Below are 22,636 nucleotides of genomic sequence, written 5' to 3' on the forward strand. Positions count from 1 at the left end.
TTTTCAATTATGCTACATTTATTTGTAAAGGGAAATTCAATTTATCTGTCCTTTACCATTCTCCTCACTGCTGATCCTGACTCCATGCAGCTCTCCTCCAGCTGTGTAGAGATATAGGTATGGGACCTGTTATCCAGAATGTTCGGGACCTGGGGTTTTCCGGATAAGGCAACTATCTCCATACCTTAAGTCTACCAATAAATCATTTAGACATTAAATAAACCCAATAGGATTGGTTTGCATTAAATAAGAATTAATTATAACTTAGTTGAGATCAAGGTACATATATGGGACTCATTATCCAGAATCCTCTCCTACCTTAAAAAAATTATATAAAGAGTAATTAAACCCAATAGGATTGTTTTGGCTTCAATAAGGATTAATTATATCTTAGTTGGGATTAAGTACAGGTACTGTTTTATTATTACAGAGAAAAGGGAATCATTTAACCATGAAATAAACCCAATAGGGCTGTTCTGCCCCCAATAAGGGGTAATTATATCTTAGTTGGGATCAAGTACAGGTACTGTTTTATTATTACAGAGAAAAGGGAATCATTTAACCATTAAATAAACCCAATAGGGCTGTTCTGCCCCAATAAGGGGTAATTATATCTTAGTTGGGATCAAGTACAGGTACTGTTTTATTATTACAGAGAAAAGGGAATCATTTAACCATTAAATAAACCCAATAGGGCTGTTCTGCCCCCAATAAGGGGTAATTATATCTTAGTTGGGATCAAGTACAGGTACTGTTTTATTATTACAGAGAAAAGGGAATCATTTAACCATTAAATAAACCCAATAGGGCTGTTCTGCCCCCAATAAGGGGTAATTATATCTTAGTTGGGATCAAGTACAGGTACTGTTTTATTATTACAGAGAAAGGGGAATCATTTAACCATTAAATAAACCCAATAGGGCTGTTCTGCCCCAATAAGGGGTAATTATATCTTAGTTGGGATCAAGTACAGGTACTGTTTTATTATTACAGAGAAAATGGAAATGATTTTTAAAAATGTGAATTATTTGATTACAGTGGAGTCTATTGGAGATGGTCTTTCTGGATAATGGGTTTCCGGATAAGGGGTCCGATACCTGTACTGTTTTTTCATTACAGAGAAAAGGAAATTATTTTTAAAAATTAGAATTATTTGCTAATAATGGAATCTGTGGGAGATGGCCTTCTCATAATTCGGAACTTTCCCGAATTCGGATCCCATACCTGTACTGCTATCAATAGCAATTCCATTTTCAAATTAATGCTTATGTTTTCATTAATGTATACAGAGTCAGACTGGACCGGTGGGGCACAGAGACCCAGACCCAATTCTCGCCGACTCTGCCCATTGTCCTCCCACCCCTGAATGTGAATAGGTAGGTATCAGGGGGAGGAGCCTGTGTGTGGCCCCACACACCCCAGTCTGACCCTGAACGTATGTTGGAATGTTCTTGAGCATTACAATTGCATTCATTATTAAATGTCTTTCCCCACCTCAGCAATAACAAAGTGTAGGGGCCACTCACTGTAGCAACATAATTGCCTGTGAAGCCTTCACCTAAAGCTTCCCTGTGGTTGAGAAACTGAGTGTGAGGTCTTGGGGTATGAAAGACACCGTATAAATCCTCTGAGTGAGCACTGGCCCCCCAGTTCCTTGTCCCTTTGGTAGGCACGGAACACATTATTTGATTGGATGTCAATGTTAACTGCATTATGATCAAAGCGCCTTTAACACAAGCATGTTTTTATATTTTCATTCTACTAGCTCACTCAAATAGCCCTGAATGACTTCATTTATAAGATAGTTCGGCATATTAGGGCTTGTTCAGAAAGCTCTCTGTTATGTGATGTGCTTTTTCAAATCTCCCTTGCCAGCCGAGACTGCTGGTCTGCTCCCGGCAGCTTTAATTTGTCTGGGATGAAATAACTTAAAGATGTTTTGACTTGGTCTTGATTAGAGAGAAGCATGTATTTGGTTAATTAAAGTCTGCCATGGTTAGAGATGGTTTTAGGTTTGATAGAACACTTTAGCTCATGAACCACACAGCAATCAAGTTGTAAACTGCAATTCCCAGAATGCACAGCCAGCTAGAAATGCACTTTCATTGAGGTAGCGCAGTGATCCCCAACCAGTGGCTCGGGGGCAACATATTGCTCCCCAACCCCTTGGATGTTGCTCTCAGTGCCCCCAAACCAGGGAGTTATTTTTGAATTCCTGACTTGGGGGCAAGTTTTGGTTGAATAAAAACAAGATTTCCTACCAAATAAAGCCCCTGTAAGCTGATAGGGTGCATAGAGGCTCCCTAATAGCCAATCACAGCCCTTATTTGGCTCCTCCATGAACTTTTATGGTGCTTGTGATACTCTTCAAGTCTTTTTACATTTGACTGTGGCTCACAAGTAAGAAAGGTTGGGGACCCCTGAGTTAGAGTGTCAGGTCACTGAAAAGGTCTTTTCTAGTATTTTTTTTAAAAAAAGAGCAACGGCACAGAAGGTTCATCTTTCACATTAGGCCCTGCCCCAAAAAACGCCTTTCCACCTGCAGAAGGAAATGTCACGCTACTTTGGAAAACCAAAGGGATGTGTAGGCCTTTACACCATTTTGGAGGGATTAGCATACCTCCCAACATTTTGAAAATGGAAAGAGGGACAAAAAGAAATGCTGCGCGTAGCGGGGCGAATTTTTTTTGACCACGCCCATTTTTGCAACCACACCCCCTAAATACAATTCCCATTTGACTAAATGTTGTAAGTTTTTTAAAGTTTGAACACATTTCTGGGGGTTTTGGGGTCTTGTTTGATGTGTATTACAGTTTTGATAAAAAAAGGTGAAATTGCCCTTTAATCTGCAAGTCTCAGTTCCCCTATGAGACCTGTTTAGCTTATTAGTTACAATTGTGTCTCAGTGCAGGGGTTTTTTTTTTTAACTTTCTGGGCTCTGCCAAAAGCCACTTATTTAATTAAATGTGAGAAACAATGTATCTAGGTGCAGGTGAAGCTCGTTAAGATTTCTGGGTTCTCTGTCAAAAGCTACTTTTAATTAAATTGGTATCTTTTTTAGCTTCAGTGCAGGAGATCAAAGGGAAATGAGGGGCTTTTCAGTAAGAATCAAGGACTGCGGGTTGAGCTGTAAAAAGAGGGACTGTCCCGCGAAAATTGGGACTAAAATTGACTAAACTCCAGGAAATACATTTCCATAGATAATACTGAGAATTGCCTCTGCTAAAACACACATAGCAACAGTTATCGGAAAATGATCAGCATTGTCTGTTTCAGTAGCCACGGCAAGTAGCTGCTACTAGTAGCTCTGTGTGTCTTCACCCTATTGGGGGAGATGCCTAAATCTAGATTTAAATCTGAGCTACTGTTTCTCTCCCGAAAATTTCTTAAACATTTGCAATTATTATTTGTTTAAATTTTCCATTTCACACCACTATTACAAACTTCTGCATAAAGAACTGAAAGCATACTAGTTTCCTACTTATACAGCATGTGAAACAGACAAGGTGCCAAAACTTTTTTTTTTTGAGCGGCGTGTAAACTCAAAGGAAAAAACTACAACTCCCATCATGCTTCTCCCTAGCAACAGGCGATTACGGATGCCGGATGTTGTAGTTTTCGGCTGGATGTCTATTCACCCGCTGGTACTGAAGCAGGAAGTGAAAGTGCCGTCCCTGTCAGGCCGCTTGTTTTTCATTGGCTGCGGGCGGCCATATTGAATAAGGGAATGCAGTGTTGCGGCGCTGCTTGTTGAGGGCAACCCGTAAGTGCCCATATGGCCAATGTGCTGCTGGGTTTTCACCACTTATTCGGGCAGTAAGTCGGCTTGGGGCAGTTGAATGCCCTGCTGCAGAGGGATATTGGAAACAGGTAAGTCGCTGCAGAGGCAGGCACTGAATAAAGTGCATTGCAGGAGGGAATCCATGAACTCTTGCACTTAACTTGCTTGGTACCCAGAGCCAATAGTATTGCCTGTTTATATATAAGGGGGTATGTGCATTAGTATCTCACTGTACAGAGTGATGGCTGGCCAGTCTGCATGGTTACACTTGGAAGTTTGTTTTCCCAAAGTCACTTTATAACTTTATATAGAAGTTGCTGTTCCCCCAGCCTTCTTTATTACACCTTATACAGCAGCTGGAGGGCTGCAGGCAAGACCTGCTCTGCTGCTTATAGGGCTTCATGTATTCTAAGCACTGACAATCTGTTGGACCCCAGGGGATGCTGGGAGTTGTAGTTTTAAGTCACTGTACTGAAAGGTAAAATTTGAGAATATTTTGTTTTTGAGAGAGCTCTTATGGCAAGACATGTTGGGGAACTTTTACTGTGCCAGAGACACGCAGCTCTCTCCTCTCTCCCCTCCCTCAAGAATGCTAAGAACTCCCTGCGCCCCTTAGAAAGGTGTGATTTGAGCCAATCAGCAGGAAGCTTCCTCATAATCTTATAAACTGAGCATGTACAGCAGTCTTGGTGCAGGAGTGTAACTCATGAGACAGAGCACAGTTTAAAGTCAAATATATGTACATATATAAATATATGTAATTAAAGGGGTCATTTTAGTATGTTATAAAGTATGCAATTCCTAGCAATTGGTCTTCTTTTATTTTTTATAGTTTTTGAATTATTTGCCTTCCTCTTCTGCCTCATCAAGCAAAAACTATTGCTCTGTAAGGCTACAATTGTTACCTTTTCTTACTTAGCTACCCATTTAGGCCCTCACCTATTCATATTGTAGACTTTCATTCAAACCAATGCCTGGTTGCTAGGAGAAATAAGAGCCTAGCGACCAGATAGCTGCCGAAATAACAACATGGTGATCTGCTAACCAAAAAGGAAAATCTAAATAATTAAATAACCTAAATAATTAGGAAAAAGATAAATTAAAAATAAAGACAAATTGACAGTTGTCTCAGAATATCACCATCCACATCATACTAAAAGTTCATTTTAATGTGAACTACCCCTTTAATGGGGGGGGGAGCTTTCCAGTATTTTTTTTTTTTTTTCAAAAATGCCTGATACTGTAATGTCTTTTTAAATACTTTTAAAAATACTTTTTAAATACCTTTTAAAGGGGAACTTCTGAACCAAGAGCCCCACACAAAACAGAAACCCCTAATATCCCTATCACTGTAATCTGTTCCTTCAAACAGTAGGAATAAATACCATTTTTATATCCAGCTGCAAAACAGTTCTTCTCTTCCTGCATCATTTGAAATCCTGGCAGGGGAGGAGGGACTAAAACACTGGTGTTACAAATTGTAACAACTTCTCCACAACTTACAGCTTACATTGTAAGGGGGAACGAAAGATGATGGGAGGGGGAAACTGAGCAGACTCGTTCCGTGCCCTGAAGGAGCAGGAAGTCTGCTACTGAAGACTATGCATACACAAAAGAAGACAAGAAATCCTGTGTTTGAGGATAGAGGACTCAGGACACAGGAAAACAAACAGACAAGAAATCCTGTTTCTTTTGATAGAGGACTCAGTGCAGCGTTTCCATGAGTGCTTATGGCTGTATTTACATAGACCTTTCTGATAAAGCTTACTTAGTTTTCACCTTTACTTCTCCTTTAAATCTGCCCATGTACGGCCGCTTTAAGACCCCAGTAAAAGCCCCCATCTATCTGCCTGATACTTAAAGTTCTTTTTATGTTCATTTGCTGTTCCTTTTGGTTTTTACCAATGAGCTTTGAGACCTGATGTTTTCTATTTTGTTTTTGTTGCTTCCACCAGGCTAACCTCTACATTTCCTTGGCAAGATGAGCCACGGCGCTGCGGGGCCCAACAGCATGGCGTCAGCTGGCACATCATCATCTGGAAGAGGAATAGGGAAGACAACAAGCTTTGTTCCCGAACTCCAGAGTATGATGTAAGTGTTAGACTTTCCTTCTTGGTAATAAATTCATAAAGCTGATGTTTCTGTTACTACAAATATTCAACTAAAGTTTGTAATTGTGTACGATAATATCTTCTGCAAATTATTTTTCTGAGACCTTGTTAATTTAGAGACATACGCCAAACTAACAAAGAAGGGGTGTAGTGAGGGAGGAGAAATAGAGGGCTGCAATTGGAAGACCTTAATTAGTAAGGGTGAAGACACACGGAGCTACTAGTAGCAGCTATTTGTCGTGGCTTCTAAAACAGACAATGCTGATCATTTACTGATAACTGTCTCTATGTGTGTTTTAGCAGAGGCAATTCTCAGTATTGTCTATGGCAGGGGATTTTATGGAGTTTAGTAGCCATGACAAGTAGCTGCCACTAGTAGCTCAGTGTGTCTTCATCCTAAAGGCTCGGGATCAGACCCAACATTAAAGGAACAGTAACACCAAAAAATGAAAGAGCTTTAAAGTAATAAAGATATAATGCACTGTTGCCCTGCACTGGTAAAACTGGTGTGTTTGCTACAGTAACTCTACTATAATTGATATAATAAGCTGCTGTGTAGCCACGGGGGCAGCCATTCAAGCTGGAAAAAAGGAGGAAAGGCACAGGTTACATAGCAGATAACAGATAAGCTCTGTAGAATACAATAGTGTTTTATCTGTTATCTGCTATTTGCCTGTGCCTTTTCTCCTTTGAATGGCTGCCCCCATGGCTACACAGCAGCTTATTTATATAAATTATAGTAGACTTCCTGAAGTAAACACACAACTTTTACCAGTGCAGGGCAGCAGCACATTATATTTTAGTTACTTTTATACACTTTCATTTTTTGGTGTTACTGTTCCTTTAATATTGTTATGGAAAACCTTCTTTACCATTGTCAAATCTGGCAAAGTCCTGAAGCTAACCTAAAGCGTAAACATGTGGATCTTCAGGGGCATTTGAAGAAAGGGTAAATCCCTGAAAAAAAAATAGTGGGGGGGGTTCCAAAGATAGGGAGAAACATGAAAGGAGTATTCCAGACGAGGCCGAGAAGAGGTAATAAGAGGGGGTAAGAGGAGTTTAGAAAGTATGAAGAAGGGCATCTAAAGATAAGGGCATGAAATGTCATTTGGAGCAACATTGTTGTGTTCCTTAAATGTTAGAGTCTAGAGTCCAGTACATAATAAGTAATGGCTGTAGAATTGCAGCAGATACATTGAGTCGATGAGTCAAGTGGAAACACTATGAAAGACTGAAGCAGGAGAAGAAATGGACATGATAAAGGAGTTGGTCACTATCTTGGTCATAACCGTACAGAGGAACAAGCCAAAAAGCCCTATATTTTGTATTCTTTAGCCATCTCAATGTAATAGCTATCAGGAATAGGACATTACATAGCTGTTATACTTTGTGATCATTGAAATGTTAAGGAATTTGCTATGGGTTTCTGCTACTGGGCAAACTGAACTGCTATCGGCTATTGTTAAATACCTGGATTTAGGACTGGGGAAACCTGAGCCACACGTCGGCAACCGGCAAAATATGTTCTTACTCTGCAAGATCTGAAAACATCAGCTGGTTTCCCATTTGTCCACTGGTTATATATAAAGGTGTTAGGCCAGACAGTGTCACGCGTCTTATTGTTTAGTGCGTGCGTGTATGTGTGCGTGTCCTACGATGCCTCATTCCCTCTCTCTAGTTGACGCAAGCAAGATGGCCAGAGGGACTTCTTAGTCAAGACTGAGAAACAAGTGGAAGCTTAATTTAGCAAGATCTTATCAGATGTCCTGTTTGTTCACATAGCTCCCAACATTGAAGTGGTTTTGCTAGCGCTCAACTGACACGTCCTTCAGTGATGGGAAACAAACTGCTGATGTACAAAGGGGCTTTCTTTAATATAATGGAGAAATAATGAAAAAAAAAATAAGTTGCCCTTGCAGAATGGCATCATTACACGTATGTTATGTTTGTTTAATTACTGATTCTTCGATAGGAAAATGCATTTTCCCATGCTCGATGGAGAGCTGGTAAAGGGTACACCTTTAAGATGTGTATATGTTTGGTTCATATGGAACCACTGTACATCATATAACTGACTAAGGATAAAGCCACACAGGGCTGCCTACTCTGGCCTGTATCTGCCTGTATCTGGAACCACTGGGTCAGCCTGGGTGGAGGCAGACGCAGCGAATATCGGGTCAGCGCTGATATCCGGTTCTAGTATTTTTTACCAGTTTTCAGAAATATACAGTGGCAGACCCTTTCATTTTAAAACAGGATACATTAAAGGGGGGGAGGAGCAATTCATTTATAAAACTTGAAATAGAATATAAAAAGCAATTGAAAACAAGTCCTATTTGTGTTGTATTATTTTAAAATTAATTTGTTTTGGTCGTCCCTCCTTGTGTTTGGTAGTAGCAGCCCAGTCTGATCCTTAACTCTGTGAAATGTTACAATGCAATACACAAGTTGCTCTCATTTCTCTTACAGAGAAGGCAGGGAGCATGCTCAGTAGGGGCAGAAGCCGCTGGTACTCTATGAATCAACTGATGTATCAAAAACAGTTTAGAAACCATTGTTAGAAAAAAGGTAAAAAAAAAATACTTCCTCTCGTCCCAGTGTTTGCTCTTATCCCTTTTTGATAGTAGGTTTGAGTTGGAAGATTGGGCGCTGGCACAAATTGGACCATTGTTGGTATCGCTGTATGTCCAGCGTATGTGTATTTGGTTATACACCTTGTCTACCATACTCCTCGGCATTGTTCCTTACTACTTTTTACAGGCTTGGGGAAGCAAAAAGGTATTGCCCAAAAGGGATATGGTCAAGTTTAATAACTTCGTCCAAGGATTTTTGGAATTGTATTTTTGATAAGATCGAGAATGAAAATGTACTCGAGAAGAACCAAACAAGTGATAATCCCTGCACAATATGGAAGGTGTTCTATTTACTGAAGTATAGGCTTTACTAGATTTTGTTATTTTCTCATTCATTTTTTAGGGCTTGGTGAGGTGGTGGGCATGCATCAATTTCCTAGATAATAGGGGGCAACTTATTGTACTATTGGCCCGGCAATGTTTGCAGACATCACTATCTGGTTGACCTAGGTAACACCCACAGGGCTAGATATCAGAGGAAGGTAGTTCCTTCACTGGAGACCCAAGGGCCCAATAGAGGACCAGACCTCTATTTTTAGCTTGGGCTTCAGGTAAGGGGGCAGTAAGCAGGGTGTGAGTTGCAGGTACATGAAGATAAATACGCAGATTGCAGGTAGGGTCTGGGGTTCATATTGATACTTTTCTTGCCTTTGTTACCTACAGAATAATCAGTGAATAAACGTATTATTGCCAAATAGCAGCTGCCTTTTCTGAGGTTCTGTTTGCTGGTTACATTGCAGTGCGTAAGGCACTGAGCATAACTGGGATAATGCTCGGTGGAGCTGGACGTTTTGTTCAGCGTCAGGCCATATTATGACTAACAGACTGAGGATTCTTTGCCAATAACACTGTGTGGCTGAGGCAATACTTTATTATTTGTTTCTTGGGTTAAAAACACAGCAGAATGTTGCAAGGCTTGTGTCCCAACAGGCAGCGTCCCACGGAATTATCCTTGTGGCCATGACTGCTGTAAGGACACGGCGAGGAATCCTGAGCCTGCATCATCACCCTTATCTCCAGCAAGGGCTGCACTCTGTATCAGTTAAAAGAGATTGTGCCGTTATAGAACGGACAGCGCAGTGTTCACTGATTAACTGGGACTCGCAAACATTGACTCCTTAATAAGTAAAATAACCATGGGCTATTATATGTTGTAGTTTTCTTTTTAAACAACGTTAATTAGGTTCAGCCGAAGGTCTCTGTAGTACCGTGGTGTGGGTTGATCCAAACTAGTGTACCTGCAGGTCAGGCGTGTCTGGCCCAGTGCAATGCTGTTCTGATTTGTCACGGGCAGGTGGCATGTGTGATTTTGCCCATGATTTTGGTACACTCCAGGTGCTGCCTTTTATCTATTGGCTCATGTCTGTCCAGCCCCCCTCTGGCGAGGGAGCAATGGGCTGGTAGGACACGGGTATATAAGTGATGATGGCTTGGCTGATTAGGTTGGCAGAGGGCAGATTAGGGTAGGACTTGTGTGGAGTATATGTCAGCCTGTGCCTCCTCGCCTTCATTCTGCTACTCTCTCCTTACTGGCCCTGTGAACACTTTATGGGCTTTCCTGTAGGCACTGACTATGAAAAACCATTTACAGTAGTGACATGTGGGTAAAACTTGGCCCAAACCCTTCCACTCCCTACCCGACCTGGCTTCTCCCCTTTATTTATAGATCCGCCCCGACAGTGATGTCCCAAAAGAGGTGGGACAGGCACTCACCTTTAAATCCACAAGCTGGCCCTAACCCACCCGACCTGGCTGCTTCCCTCTATTTATAGACTCGCCCCTCCAATTACATCACAAAAGAGGCGGGACAGGCACGTACCTATAAATCCAGAAGCCCCAAGCTGGCCCTAACCCACCGACCTGGCTGCTTCCCTCTATTTATAGACCCGCCCCACCAATTACATCACAAAAGAGGCGGGACGGGCACATGCTTATAAATCTGGTCCTAACCCCCCTAACCCTTAGGTAAACCAAGACCCCGCAGTTATAGGCCTGGCCCGCACATAACTAATTTACAGCTGCTTATTATTATTATTTATTATTATTAACAACACATAATCATATAGCACCAACATATTCCACAGTGCTGTACAAAAAATGGGTGTATGGTTTGAACGTACAGATAACATACAAGAATCACCGTATAGGATATAAAACAGTTGAACAGTGGCATCTTAGGGTGATGTCAGACTGGGTGCTTCATCGCCCAGAGAGACATCTCTTCTGGATAAAACATTTGGCAATAATGCAGGGCCAGGTATATTTGGGAGCTTAATTTCCGGCTGGACGATGAAGTCCCCCCCAGCCTGACGTTGCCTTTAGGCACAACTCTAACTGCCAGTCGCTCCTTTCTTATTAGCTAAGGGGTAAAAGAGAGCATCAGTAATTCCATAAGGCAGTTACAGCGCACAGAGCGAATGATTCTACTTAAGTGACCCATCCACGATCCATCCGGCACAGCACTTTTCATGTTTTATTACACAGCATACTTGTGGTTCTGACTAACGACTCTCCCTGGTTGGAGTTGTGTCTCTGTAGCAGCAGTGGCCTCTTCACACAATAAACCCGGCTAGTCATAACCTCAGCACAATACGGAGAGTCTAAAGATCCCTCACAGAGCGTATAGTGTCTATGGACACGGCAATGTGTGAAATCATTATTCCCTTTATTGGGCATTTCTCATGCCCGGCACAGACGCGCCATTGTTGCCTCCTGACGTGACTCACAGTCATTTGGTTTTATAAAACAACTTTGTGCTTTTTTTTTTTTTCCCCCCCCCTCTTTTTTGGCAGTTTGTCGTTTCAGCCCGGCAACAAAACGTTTGTTCTTTCATAAAATTCCTGGTAATGCCAACTATGAATCAGCGTTTAAGGCACTGAGTACGATTTTTTCAACCTGAAAATGGAGTAGCCGAGACTGAAAAGAAAGACACGAAGGTCAACCTTTCAGTGATAAAATATGAGTAACAATGCAAAGAAAAGACAGAACTGAGCAACTAGGGAATCCAGGATTCGGTTCGGGATTCGGCCTTTTTCAGCAAGATTGGGATTTGGGCGAATCCATGCCTCTGTTGGGGGGGGGGGATTTTTGACCCTTCCCGGCACTAAATAGCATATGTTAATTAGGATTCAGATTCGGGTTCAGTATTTGGCCGAACCCAAAAAACTGGGGTTTGGCATTAGCACTTGGAAGGGTTAAATGTTAGGGGGGCAATTTTTACCCCTTCCCGATCCTAATTAGCATGTGCTGTGGGGATAGATTCGGGGGTTCGGCCGAACCCAAAAAACTGGGTTTGGTGCATCCCTAATAAAAAGAGGCTACAATTTAATTGTTTTTGTCAAACAGAGCAATCATTTGTGGACTGTCGGGGTCAGTGACCCCCATTTGAAAGCTGGAAGAGGAAGGCAAATAATTAATAAAACTATAAAAATAAAAAAAAAAGGCCAATTGAAAAGTTGTTAAGTATAGGTCTTTGTATAACATACTAAACGTTACCTTAAAGGTGAACCGGCCCTTGAACTAGTTCTAAACCATTATTTGGGCCACAGAGCTGATTCACTGACTGGATATTGTGAGAAAGAGATGAAGAAGGACCGGCGTATGTATGAGCAAACAAACACCTTCAGACAGTGACTGGCGGGTACAGGCAGTCAGTACCAGAGCCGGGGTATTACACAGGATTATAGTACATGGTTTTCATGTTATGTTCAGGGCGGCACCTGCGCCCACACTTTGGCTTATATCACACCTAGAGATTTGTCTCCACATTTGCCCAAACAAGACATGGCTGCAAAGCATCCGGCATTGTGTCCAGGTCAGGGCCGTGGGAAACATCATGTGCTGCGCCTGTGAGTAGGCGCATACGTACCAAGGGTTTAGGGCTATAGCCTGAGCCACATAAATTGAATCTAAATACCGATCTACATATAGATTTGGCTGCAGGAACTGTAATACTCCTTGTGTTTGTGGTGGTAAATACAGGTATGGGGTCTGTTCTCCAGAATGCTTGGGACCTCGGCTTCTCCGGATAAGGGATCTTACCGTAATAAAAGGTAAAACGTATGAATAAATACTGCTCTTATATGCTGAAATCCAGCTGCAAAACAGTTCTTCTCTTTCTGCATCATTTGAAATCCTGGCAGGGGAGGAGGGACTAAAACATTGATGATACAAATTGTAACTTCTCCACAGCTTAAAGACAGCATGCAGGAACTACATAACCCACAATGCATTGCACTGGGATGATCCTTTCCTTATTAACATCATGTGTGCAGCAGGGGATTGTGGGATTGGGAGGAGGCAGGCTGAGGGACAGGTGACTACTGTTACATTTATTTGAGTCACAAAGTAGCCAGCCAGATCAGCAGGGGAACAGGGGCGGGGCTTAGGGAACTGTTCCCAACCATATTATTACATTAAAGGGGTGGTTCACCTTTACATTTGGTTTCACTTTAACTTTTAGTTTTTATACAATGGCCAGTTCTAAGCAACTGGTCTTCATTATTTATTTTTTATAGTTTTTCAATTTTATTTTTCTTTTCAGGTGAAAACAGATCCTGGTTGCTAAGGTAATTTGGACCCTAGCAATCAGATAGCTGCTGACACACCAAACTGGAAAGCTGCTGAACAATAAAAATAACAAAAAATGAAGACCAGTTGCAAGTTGTCTCCAAATATTACCCTCTACTTTATACTAAAAGTTATGTTATTACCCTGTCGCTTGGAGCAATTATAGCCCTTTACTTTTTTTTTTTTGCATAGGACTGATGTATATAAGAAAGCATACAGCAGCCCTATGAAACAACATTTATGCCCCAGATCTCAGATTGTGAAGCTAGATATTTATGGAAATGATTAGTGTTTTTTAATCGTTCTTTTTTCCAAGCCCTCTCTTATCCCTACATTGTTCTAAAGTCCAAACAAATAACCTATTGGTAGGCTTAAAGCAGAAGAGAAGGGGGGAAGGGGGCACCCCAAGTAATTGTAACTTTAAAAAAAAAAAAAAAATAATTCAATGAAACACTGAAATAAAGACAAAACATATTAAATTTTTAGCAACTTTGTACAGGTATCGGACCTCTTTATCCGGAAACCTATTATCCAGAAAGTTCCGCAGACTCCATTTTAATCAAATAATTCACATTTTTAAAAATGATTTCCTTTTTCTCTATAATTATAGAACAGTACCTGTACTTGATCCCAACTAAGATATAATTACCCCTTATTGGGGGCAGAACAGCCCTATTGGGTTTATTTCATGGTTAAATGATTCCCTTTTCTCTGTAATAATAAAACAGTACCTGTACTTGATCCCAACTAAGATATAATTACCCCTTATTGGGGCAGAACAGCCCTATTGGGTTTATTTAATGGTTAAATGATTCCCTTTTCTCTGTAATAATAAAACAGTACCTGTACTTGATCCCAACTAAGATATAATTACCCCTTATTGGGGGCAGAACAATCCTATTGTGTTTATTTCATGTTTAAATTATTTTTAGCAGATTTAAGTTATGGAGATCCAAATTACGGAAAGACCCCTTATCCAGAAAACCCCAGGTCCAGAGCATTCTGGATAACAGGTCCCATACCTGTATATAAGTTTTTAGCAACTTTGTACAGGTATAGGACCCATTATCCAGAATGCTCGGGACCAAGGGTATTCCGGATAAGGGGTCTTTCCGTAATTTGGATCTCAATGCCTTAAGTCTACTAAAAAATCAATAAAACATTAATTAAACCCAATAGGATTGTTTTGCATCCAATAAGGATTAATTATATCTTAGTTGGAATCAATTACAAGGTTCTGTTTTATTTCTACATAGAAAAAGAAAATCAGTTTTAAAATTCTGAATTATTTGCTTAAAATGGAGTCTATGGGAGACGGGCATTCCGTAATTCGGAGCTTTCTGGATAACGGGTTTCCGGATAAGGGGTCCGATACCTGTACTTAAAAATCAGTGGGTAGGCACACTTTCCCTTTAATGCAGTTGGGGGAATCAGTGTGTATCCAATAAATCCTTTCAGGTAGATGCATTTTGCTTGTGGGTGGTGGCAACGATGGGGTTAACCCGGCAGCCGTACCCTTTGAGCACTTTGGATCCCGTGCTTAAGGGATCACTCTCCCAAATTTCCTCCTTTGTTAATGCGAATAGGAAATTCTATAATACGGAGACTATTAAAGCATGATTCATAGAAACGGCGATAGGCCCGCTGGGGTAAGCTCGCTCACAATCTCTTCCACCTGTTTCCGAGCGGCTCGCGAGGGAGCGCTCGCAGGTGGTTTCCTGCTCTACATGTTTATGGCAAGACCACAGGGATATGGCTTTTTGGATTGAAGATGGGCCATAATTCACTCTTAACACATCGTCAAACCCTACGACTGAGACTTTACCTTTGTGAAGTTGTTAATTCTTTGTGCATTTGCCAGTAGTTATGTTTCTGTGTGTGTCTAGCCGGGCTGGGGATTGGCGTAGGCTCTGTAGCACTGAGAGGCTTTGCTAAGGTTCCTCTATACAGAATCTGTAGTATCTGTAGGGTGGGCTCGGCTACTGTCCCACAGGGAAATATTCAGGGATACATAGTTACATAGGGTTGAAAAAAGACCAGTGTCCATCAAGTTCAACCCATCCAAGTAAACCCAGCACACCTAACCCACACCTACCAATCTATACACTCACATACATAAACTATAAATACAACCACTAGTACTAACTGTAGATATTAGTATCACAATAGCCTTGGATATTCTGATTGATCAAGAACTCATCCAGGCCCCTCTTAAAGGCACTAACAGAATCTGCCATTACCACATCACTAGGAAGGGCATTCCCCAACCTCACTGCCCTCACCGTGAAAAACCACCTACGCTGCTTGTCCTTCTAAAGGAAAACTATACCCCCAGACAATGTAGGTCTCTCTAAAAATATATTGCATAAACAGCTCATATGTAAAACCCATGTAAATAAACTATTTTCATAAAAATATACTTTATTAGTAGTATGTGCCATTGGGTAATCCTAAATAGGAAACTGCCATTGTAAGTACTAAGGGCCGCCCCCTGGGATCATAGGAGTCACAGTGCACACAAACAAGCCACGGCACACATACATGCTAGGCCCCATCAGCCAATTAATGGGCAGAGTTCTGCCTTTTACTCTCACACTACTTCCTGTTACAGTTAGAGCTGCATCACTTCCTGTCAGCTGATCTCTGAAGGAGCACACAGCCCATCACTAAATGGCGGCTCCAGGGAAAGGATGTAAAAGAGCAATATTTACTGATATAAATATTCCAGTTTGGGGAAATTCTTTAATAGTTCACTTAACATAATATAAACTGCCTGTTGGTTACGTATGCATTCTGGGGGGTATAGTTTTCCTTTAAACACCTAACAGTGAATACACGTATATTCACTGCATAGACTCATTAATCGTATAGCCAAATCCCTGAGGTGTATCTTTATGTGCTTTATCAGGGTTCAGACTTTATAATGTGATGGGTTGGGGGAACTTTTCTTCTGCCCTGGGTGTGTGCCAACTGCCAGTCCCCCTACTTTCCAACTGGGAAATGACTAAGAGGCCAGTAGCCCCTGTTCTATAAGGGAAACGTATTGGTAGTTAGTATCCACGTTCTTGTTTTGGTGATGGTGGGTGCAGTAGCTACTGTTCTACCTTTGTTATGAGGTTGAAGGTGACTACTACAGTGTCCATAGCTCATAATCCTATAGAACCATAGGTGAGAAAGCTCTACTACAACTTAAACTTGCTGCTCCTCATACCTAATTCTAATTACTATATGGATTGCTAGTGTCTGAGTTCTCGTCCCCCATTTTTCGACTGGCTGTAGGTAAAGTTGGACCTTAGGCTAATGGCACACACAGCATTCCCTCTGGTGAAATGTCTTGTAGCCCCGTCCCCCAAACATGGTTATTGCCATCAACTTGAATGGCAGCCACCAGTCACTAGGTGTATTTTTTTTGTATGTAGTCTGAACCAGACAAGGTTTTCAAACCTGACTCATAGTAGGACCACCTGGAACCAGTGAGCCCTGGACAGAATTTTATTGGTGGACTCCTACTGCCCCAAGAAATTTGTGATAAAATAGCCCTCAAGCATGTAAAGTTTAATGCATTAAGGCAGGCAGGCAGTGAAGAAATAGTCTTTGCTTACTGAAGACATGATGCCCAGGTGTGCCACTCTGTACGAGCAGCCCTGGGAGCAGAAAAATGACAAAATGTTGACAAAAAAAAAACAAAAACCTCAAAATAACCATACTGTAGAGCTCTTCTAGTTGATTAAAATAGGAGGCCTGCCATCTCTGCAGGATGCATCTACCAAAAGTTATCCTAGATGAATGGTGTGCTAGTGGGCCCTGGACAAATGCCCCTTTTGTCCATTTATTAAAACTGCCCTGACTGATAGATATCTGGCTGGTTTTTTTTTTTTTTTTTTTTTTTTTATAAAGGAGAAGGAAAGACATTTTGGCATTTTACTGCCAATAGATTTGCCACATGAGTGCCAGCTATAACGCTATATTTACTCAGGTATGGTAAACCTTTCCACTGAATAAAGAGCCCTAGAAGCTCCCTCTGATAGCAGCTGCCATTTTATCTTGGTCTTGGTAGCTTCCTGTTGCAGTTATAGCCGTCGGAAGCTCAGATCACACATTCCTAAGGGTGGGGTGGAGAGAACTGAGCAGACTCAAGCCCCAAACCTGAAGGAGCCCTAAAAGAGAGGAAGTCTGATACCAAAGAACATGTTTACAAAAAAGGAGACAAGAAATCCTGTTTCATTTGATAGAGGACTCTGCAGCTTTTCTGTGAGTGCTTATGGCTGTATTTACATAGACCTTTCTGCTAAAGCTTACTTAGTTTTTACCTTTCTTTCTCCTTTAATCTAGATATTAGTTGGGAAGGCCTTCCTATAGACCCCTTACCGAGGCCAGTAATTTGCGGACTTTGTCTGGATGGACCTATATGTGGCCAGCTTTATACTGCCGAGAAAAAAGGACAGTCATAATACAATGCAAAAAAAGAAATTGAAAAAGTCTATCACATCAGTGACAGGAAATATATATAGCCAAACTGTCAAAAAAATAGAGAAAAAAACATTGACCTAAAGGTTGAGGTTATGTTCTTATTTGTTTAAACCTTACTGAGGCAACACTTACTTTTTTTGTGTCAAAAAGGGTTAAGCTGTCATTCATTTGACTTGAATATTCACGTCAGCCTTGTAGGCCCCGATCCATATCAAGAACAAATGCGCGGAGCCAAAAAGCACAACATGTTAACAATTTCCAAAAATTAAGACCATGTAAAAACACATTAGGTAAGGGATTACAGTTAATATATGGATAAATAGTGTGGTGTGTTCATTTTGTTAAGGAATGCAAACATATGGCCCTATAACACAACCTTGAATTAGTTCGGTATGTATTTCTCAAAGGAAGCCCGGACGCAAAGGGCCTTGGCCGACCAAATGCGTAGGGATTATGTAAAGAAATCTAGTAAGCTTTCATCAAACATTTGTTAGGTTTTAGACGGCGAGTTCAGCAAGGTCTTCCCTCTAATTGCCTGGGTACAAACTCTGTTTATTTTTATAAATATTAATGATAAATGTTCTGGGGTTTTTCCTACTTGTGGATCCTAAGAAATCCCTGTTTAGAAGTCAGGTTTAAAGTGCAAATGGTAACAATACCAATGGTATATGTGAAACTTCCCGGCTGGAATAAGCCATAAAAATTATATTTGCCACAGTCACGGACTGTAGAATGGCATCTCCCACTGTGCTCTGATAAACTTCAGGCACACTTTACTGCTGCGCTGCAAGTTGGAATGATATCCCCCCCCTCACAGAACAATGGGAAGGGAGCAAGATAGCAGCTCCCAGTAGGTATCAGAATAGCTTGAGGCTTGGGGTTTTCCGGATAAGGGGTGTTTCTGCAATTTGGATGTCCATAACTTAAGCCTGCTAAAAAGTTATTTATACATTAAATAAACCCAACAGAACTGTTCTGCCCCCAATAAGGGGTAATTATATCTTAGTTGGGATCAAGTACAGGTACTGTTTTATTATTACAGAGAAAAGGGAATCATTTAACCATTAAATAAACCCAATAGGGCTGTTCTGCCCCCAATAAGGGGTAATTATATCTTAGTTGGGATCAAGTACAGGTACTGTTTTATTATTACAGAGAAAAGGGAATCATTTAACCATTAAATAAACCCAATAGGGCTGTTCTGCCCCCAATAAGGGGTAATTATATCTTAGTTGGGATCAAGTACAGGTACTGTTTTATTATTACAGAGAAAAGGGAATCATTTAACCATTAAATAAACCCAATAGGGCTGTTCTGCCCCAATAAGGGGTAATTATATCTTAGTTGGGATCAAGTACAGGTACTGTTTTATTATTACAGAGAAAAGGGAATCATTTAACCATTAAATAAACCCAATAGGGCTGTTCTGCCCCCAATAAGGGGTAATTATATCTTAGTTGGGATCAAGTACAGGTACTGTTTTATTATTACAGAGAAAAGGGAATCATTTAACCATTAAATAAACCCAATAGGGCTGTTCTGCCCCAGGTACTGTTTTATTATTACAGAGAAAAGGGAAGTCTATGGGAGATGGCCTTTCTGTAATTCGGAACTTTCTGGATAACGGGTTTCGGGATAAGGGATCCCATACCTGTACTGTGGTTTTACCATCTAGTTCTAACCTATGACCCCCACCATTCAGCCTGGGAGTACTGAGAGCTTCTATAAAGCACAGCTACGGACCATAAGATCCAGTCCCAAGTCAAAAAGAAAGTTTTATCTGTAACAAAAGTACTTATAATTATAAAAGGGCCCTGTACCAATAAATTCATGATAATCTTTTATGCCTTTGGCATGGCCATTCTCCCCCCTATTAAAGCCAAACATACAAATAGAGGGTTTATGAGAGGAGAATTTGACACTCTGACTGTGCCGGAGTGTTGCGTGGATAAAAGGATAGATTATGTGACATTGTAAACTTAGGGATACATTTACTGCCCCTCGGAGCTTTGCCGTTTCCTATTGGAAGCACTGCCTGTTCTAACCACCGTGGAATAAATTCCCTTGTTAACCCTTTTAAGAGTGGATTTTTCACATTTTGTCATACTCTGGTCATTAAGGGGGGCACCCTTTCTTTTCTATTTAGAAACTCCACCAAACTGTACTGGATGTTGAATAAATCTACAAAAACTCTACTTTTTAAATACATTTTTTTTTTTTAATTTATTGTTAGTTTTTCAACTGTGTTTTTTTGGGTGGGGCTGCAACAAAAACACGGATGCAGTAAGTCACTGACAAATTACACCTGTTCTGATTGGCTAATTTCTTGATTAGTCCGCAAGTTGCAATACCTTTCTGCCGTCAAAATAAAATATTTGATTGAGAAAGCACATTAAAACAACCTTTTATATCTCGGGAACATTGCTTCAATTGCCAATTCTTACGTCAATAATAAACAAGTTAAAACTGGGCTTAAAGTGGAAATGCAAATGCTTTCCCCCTTTAAAAACACCTTCCAAGGCCGGGGCCGGTATTACATGTTTACCAGCATTGTAATTGCCAATAAATCTGTAATACCCTTAATATAAACCCCTGGCCCACCCTTGATCTGCCCCCAGTCCAACATAAACTTACTTTATTCATTCCTGCCCTCATGCCATCTTGTATTATAGCCCCGCCCCTCTTAGGTCACAGGCTCCACCTTTTTATTGATCAGTGCTGCTCTGATTTCTGGACTGATATAAAGCAGTATGCAGGGCTGTTTTATGTATTTGTTTCCCACTAAGGCTAACCTCAGTATGAAACAGCCAGCATGCTGCTTTTCTGCAGTCTAATATATTGAAGATAGCTATATTTCTGACAGGGAAACCCTAATATGAGCTTATATATTTTGACTTTAAAACCCCCTTTAATACAGAACCCTGCAACACCACATTAATAACCCAATCCAATCAGAGAATGTACCATAGACAACCGCCAAGATCAACAGACCTTTCTATCAATGGGTAAATTACTTTTTATAATATACAAGTTTTACTGTGTCTTTTGACACATTATATTGCTAAGCTCCAATTGTAAAGATACATTTTACTGGTTATTCATTGCTCTTGTGTGGCTGTTGTGTCTTGTGAGTTCTGTACTCCTAGAAAAGATTGAAACAGGTACAGGTATGGGACCTGTTATCCAGAATTTTTGGGACCTGGGATTTTCAACATAAGGGGTCTCTGCATAATTTGGATCTCCATACCTTGAGTCTGCTAATTTAAACATGAAATAAACCCAATAGGCCTGTTCTGCCCCAATAAGGGGTAATTATATCTTAGTTGGGATCAAGTACAGGTACTGTTTTATTATTACAGAGAAAAAGGAATCATTTAACCATTAAATAAACCCAATAGGGCTGTTCTGCCCCCAATAAGGGGTAATTATATCTTAGTTGGGATCAAGTACAGGTACTGTTTTATTATTACAGAGAAAAAGGGAATCATTTAACCATTAAATAAACCCAATAGGGCTGTTCTGCCCCCAATAAGGGGTAATTATATCTTAGTTGGGATCAAGTACAGGTACTGTTTTATTATTACAGAGAAAAGGGAATCATTTAACCATGAAATAAACCCAATAGGGCTGTTCTGCCCCCAATAAGGGGTAATTATATCTTAGTTGGGATCAAGTACAGGTACTGTTTTATTATTACAGAGAAAAGGGAATCATTTAACCATTAAATAAACCCAATAGGGCTGTTCTGCCCCCAATAAGGGGTAATTATATCTTAGTTGGGATCAAGTACAGGTACTGTTTTATTATTACAGAGAAAAGGGAATCATTTAACCATTAAATAAACCCAATAGGGCTGTTCTGCCCCCAATAAGGGGTAATTATATCTTAGTTGGGATCAAGTACAGGTACTGTTTTATTATTACAGAGAAACCCATTATCCAGAAAGCTTCGAATTAAGGGAAGGCCATCTCCCATAGACTCCAATTTATATGGATATATTATATATTTTAATTAGATTTTTAAAAAAATGATTTCCCTTTCTCCAAATTAATAAAACACTACCTTGTACCTGATCCCAACATCATAGATATAATGAATCCTTAGCTGTAGAGATCCAAATTATGGCATGACCCCCTTACCCAGAATGCCCCAGGCCCTCTAGATAATAGGTTCTTCTAACCTGTATGTATTTATATATGTGTGTGTGTGTGTGTGTATATATATATATATATACAGAATAAAGGAGTGCTGGTCCATATGAGCAATTTTATGTATAATTTATGTATCGATATATATATTTTTTTATGTAGCATGATGAGTTGTTCGTTCCTGTATGCCAGTGTTGGTGTTTTCTCTGGGCAAGTAATTTATGCAGCTCTTAGCCAAGGTGTATCAAATTCTAAATACATTGAAATGATTTGCATTGAGGATGTATGGCATTCCTGTAAAGGTTAAACAAATAGAAAAAAAATGATTTGGCCCCATTCCTAAGCATGGCTGAAACAGGTCGGCCCTTGTTTCCTATACATTTTGGATTTTTGTATCACATCATTACAGCGAAAGCAGCTCGCCAGGGTTTCCTTAGCACATGTGAGAGTGCTGCACGTATATTTATTCACGATGATGCTATCAGTTCTAATGGCTGAAAAAAAAATGTGGGAAGGGGCAGGGAGCGGCGTTAGTACAGGAAGCTTTCCGAGGTACAACTCCCAACATCCCCTGACAGCCATCGAAGCGGCAGTTAAAATATAAAGTTGATGTGATATAAAATATCTTAACTCTTGCATAGTAGATGAGGTTGTATAAGACACACATGCATCAAGTTCAACCTTGTACCTTGTTATACAGTACTGGGATGGGATCCGCTATCTGGAAACTAGTTATCTAGAGAGCTCTGAATTACAGGAAGGCCATCTCCCATAGACTCCATTATAAGCAAATATTTAAAATGTTTTGAAATAATTATTTTTTTCTCTGTAGTAATTAAACAGTACCTGTACTTGATCCCAACTAAGATATAATTACCCCTTATTGGGGGCAAAACAGCCCTATTGGGTTTATTTCATGGTTAA

General features: G+C 40.5%; 2 protein-coding genes across 6 annotated transcripts in view; one reads left to right on the forward strand and one right to left on the reverse strand.

Annotated features, from left to right (window-relative positions):
- Positions 1 to 22,636, reverse strand: part of runx2 (RUNX family transcription factor 2) — a 157,440-nt gene that overhangs the window by 102,771 nt on the left and 32,033 nt on the right.
- Positions 3,706 to 22,636, forward strand: part of supt3h (SPT3 homolog, SAGA and STAGA complex component) — a 321,572-nt gene continuing 302,641 nt past the window's right edge. For 2 of the 4 annotated variants that reach the window (XM_012970256.3, XM_018093821.2), the window contains exons 1-2: positions 3,706 to 3,870; positions 5,737 to 5,872. In XM_012970256.3, coding sequence (XP_012825710.1) covers positions 5,763 to 5,872 — 110 coding nt within the window. In that variant the 5' untranslated portion in view covers positions 3,706 to 3,870; positions 5,737 to 5,762. 4 annotated transcript variants of the gene reach the window in all.

Source organism: Xenopus tropicalis, chromosome 5, assembly GCF_000004195.4.
Source record: "Xenopus tropicalis strain Nigerian chromosome 5, UCB_Xtro_10.0, whole genome shotgun sequence".
NCBI lineage: Eukaryota > Metazoa > Chordata > Amphibia > Anura > Pipidae > Xenopus > Xenopus tropicalis.